Source organism: Sinocyclocheilus rhinocerous, unplaced genomic scaffold (genome assembly GCF_001515625.1).
Source record: "Sinocyclocheilus rhinocerous isolate Xijiao unplaced genomic scaffold, SAMN03320098_v1.1 scaffold706, whole genome shotgun sequence".
NCBI lineage: Eukaryota > Metazoa > Chordata > Actinopteri > Cypriniformes > Cyprinidae > Sinocyclocheilus > Sinocyclocheilus rhinocerous.
In genome coordinates this window covers 326,343-330,214 of record NW_015632479.1, presented here as the reverse complement: position 1 = coordinate 330,214, position 3,872 = coordinate 326,343, and the positions used below count along the sequence as shown (strand labels likewise).

Here is a 3,872-nt window from a genome sequence, read left to right as displayed (position 1 = left end):
TATAAAGTGAATTAAATTAATCAATAAATACCAGAATGAATCCAGTAGTGAAGTAGCTGTGCTGAAGTAAGATGTTTTAAGGCCTGAAAGGTTTAACGGTGGTTAAGTGCAGTGCTGACTGAGTCTGGTGTGTTGCAGCATTAATGTGATGGTGCCGCAGGGCTCTCTGCTGGCGGTCGTGGGTCACGTGGGCTGTGGGAAGACGTCGCTGGTGTGTGCTCTGCTGGGAGAGATGGAGAAGCTGGAGGGTCAGATCTCTATACAGGTGTGTAGTTCATCTGTGTGAGCTTCTTCAGGAGAAGGCCGTGTTTGACGCTCGTCTCCTCTGCAGGGATCCGTGGCTTACGTACCGCAGCAGGCCTGGATCCAGAACGCCACGCTCCGAGACAACATCTTGTTCGGCAGACCGTACGCGGAACAGAAGTACCGCTGCGTGCTGGAGGCCTGCGCTCTGACCCCTGACCTGGAAGTGCTTCCCGGAGGAGACCAGACTGAGATCGGAGAGAAGGTGCTGTGCATGAGTTTACAACACGCTGGTTTTACACGAGTGCAGTGTGGGAACTAGGGCTGTCATATTAATTGTATCAAAATACATTTAATATTGTTTAATAATCATTTTAAAATCATATATATATGTGTTATATGTAACTTACTCTCTGAGCATAGTGCAAATTATCAACTACAAAGCATGTTTTGGGGCTTAAAAAATATTCATATAAATGCAATAATTTGCAATAAATTTAAGCATATCATGTAATTAAACCTTTTAAAAATGAACTTTTGAACACATTTTACACTGTTTTTACAAAATAGTGCTGTATGGTAGCTAGGGCTGTCAGTGAACACTTTCATTTAATACTGTTAATTATATAAAAATATATTTTTGTAATATTTTATAGCGTCTAGTGTTATTTAATTTTCATTTTAAAATATTAACACGTTTATTCATGCCGTTTGATCTGTATATAAATTCAAAATACATTTAATATTGTTTAATAATCATTTTAAAATCATATATATATGTGTTATATGTAACTTACTCTCTGAGCATAGTGCAAATTATCAACTACAAAGCATGTTTTGGGGCTTAAAAAATATTCATATAAATGCAATAATTTGCAATAAATTTAAGCATATCATGTAATTAAACCTTTTAAAAATGAACTTTTGAACACATTTTACACTGTTTTTACAAAATAGTGCTGTATGGTAGCTAGGGCTGTCAGTGAACACTTTCATTTAATACTGTTAATTATATAAAAATATATATATTTGTAATATTTATAGCGTTTAGTGTTATTTAATTTTCATTTTAAAATATTAACACATTTATTCATGCCGTTTGAACTGTATATAAATTCTGTAATAACTGATTTTCTTACTATCTGAGTAATTCAAGTAATGCAATTATGCAACTTTTGAACACATTTTACACTGTTTTTGCAAATTAATTATAAATTATTTAAAAAATTAATTAATTATTCATGCCGTTTGATCTGTATATAAATTCTATAATATATATATATATATATATTATTTTCCCAGAGCAGTTCAATTAATGTAATTATCAAATACAAAGCATGTTTTTGGCCTTTGGGCATTTCTCAGCAAATATTCATATAAATGTGATTATTTGCTAAATAATTTAATAAATTAATAAGCATAACATTAACTTAATAAACATATTAAACATTAACTTATTAACTTAAGTTTAGTACAGTCTTTGTTGTAAGGGTTAGTATCAATGTGCAATTATACAAAAATTAATTTTATAGAATTAAATTTATTTATTTATTTTTAATTCAATGCAATTAATGTGTGTTCAATGTCTTGACTTTTAAAGATGCATTACACTGTTTATATGATTTTTTTTTTTTACCATCTTAGCAGTTCAAACGATGCAATTAGGCTTTGGACTTTTCTCAACAAATGTTTATGGGTCAAAGACGAAAAAGGGTTTAAGCATAAAAACAATAAGTGTAATACTGCTTTAAATTGTTGTTGCCCCATCTTAACGTCTTTGACCCATATATAAATGCAGTTCTTTGCAAATAGTTGCATGAATGAATCAGCGTGTGGTTGTGTGTGCAGGGCATCAATCTGTCGGGCGGTCAGCGGCAGAGAGTGAGTCTGGCCAGAGCTCTGTACAGTGAAGCAGACGTCTATCTGCTGGACGACCCTCTGTCTGCCGTCGACGCTCACGTCGCCAAACACATCTTCGACAACGTCATCGGGCCTGAAGGAGCGCTGAAGGGCAAGGTATTTGCAGGACGTTTCAGAGCATGTGTCCTGGGAGTGATTGGGTCAGGAACAGAAGAAACCGCAGAGTTATAAATATTTATTTATTTACAATACATATTGCAAACTATTTATTATATATTTATTATTTATATAATTAGTTATAAATTATTTATTAGTACTTATAAAATATTTATTATTTAGATATTAGTTTTATTTATTTAGTTGTAATATATATATTATTCAATATGTATCATTTATATATTTATATATATAATTGTATTTATGTATTTGTAATACATATTATAAAATAATTCTTATTCATATATTTAGTGTTTATTTGTTTATAATACATATTAAATATTTATCATTTATATATTTTTATTTATTTGTAATGCATATATATTAATCATATATTTAGATAATTTATAACATTTTATAAGTGCATACATTTATTTGTTTATAATACATATTATCAAATATGAATAATGTATATATAATTCACATATAAAATATTATTTAATATATTTAGATGTAATTTTTTTATATTTATTTGTAATTATTTATTGCTTTCATTTTGATCTCACATATGTTTTTATCACTTTGACTCCTGATGGTTTTTCAGATATTCATTTATTCATTCATTCATATGTTATAAAATATGCATTAAATTAGTTATCTATTTGTAATAATAAGTTCCAAAAATTGACCCTCATGACTGGTTTTGTGGTCCAGGGTCAGAAATGTTGTCTTGTGATGTAGCAGAGCAGGGTAAAGCGATGTGGCGTGTCTCTCGCAGACCAGGATTCTGGTGACTCACGGCATCAGCTTCCTGCCGCAGGTGCACAACATCCTGGTGCTGGTGGAGGGGCGCGTGTCAGAAATGGGCTCCTATCAGGATCTGCTCAAACAGAATGGAGCTTTTGCAGAGTTCCTCAGAAACTACTCTCTCGAGGATATCATCGAAGACGATGAAGTCACCGGTACATTTCATTTATTCATTCATTCATATGTTATAAAATATGCATTAAATTAGTTATCTATTTGTAATAATATTAAATGTTTATTATTCAGTTATTTAGATATAATCGTTAATTTTTATATATGTATTATTAAGTATTTATATTTTATTTGTATTTATTGCTTTCATTGGGATGGTTTTTCAGATTTGTTGGTTGATGATGAGGAGGAGGAGTTTCCTGACGATGCTCTCAGTAATCACACAGATATGGTGGATAACGAGCCTATAGTCAACGAGGCGCGCAGACAGTTCATGAGGTAATCATGCATTTGTAATGCCTCTCGCTCTGCCAGTTGCTTTGGGGCTCTGCTTTTACCAAACGTGGCTCTCGGCAAACACTGCTTTTAACGTCATGCAATTTGCATGTTGTATTTCCAGTTAAAAACCACTTAGTATCACATTCAGTGGAACAGAAAGAAGCCAGTTGGACGCTAATGGCCAGCTATGTTTATTCCTTGAATGTTTGTAAATAAGCATCATCTTTAGATGCATGCATTTTAGAGGATTAATAAAGCTGCTTTAAATTACACCCGCCTTCCATAATAGTATGTGGAAGTGACTGTTGCATTTTAGGGGTAGATGATGATCTTCAGGGGTTTATACATGTCCAAAA

General features: G+C 32.3%; 1 protein-coding gene across 2 annotated transcripts in view; it reads left to right on the top strand.

The window, feature by feature from the left end:
* Window positions 1-3,872, top strand: part of LOC107742588 (canalicular multispecific organic anion transporter 2-like) — a 36,923-nt gene that overhangs the window by 28,920 nt on the left and 4,131 nt on the right. For both annotated transcript variants that reach the window (XM_016555627.1, XM_016555628.1), the window contains exons 16-20: window positions 139-265; window positions 332-508; window positions 2,092-2,259; window positions 3,038-3,221; window positions 3,405-3,516. In XM_016555627.1, coding sequence (XP_016411113.1) covers window positions 139-265; window positions 332-508; window positions 2,092-2,259; window positions 3,038-3,221; window positions 3,405-3,516 — 768 coding nt within the window. The remainder of the gene's footprint in view (window positions 1-138; window positions 266-331; window positions 509-2,091; window positions 2,260-3,037; window positions 3,222-3,404; window positions 3,517-3,872) is intronic.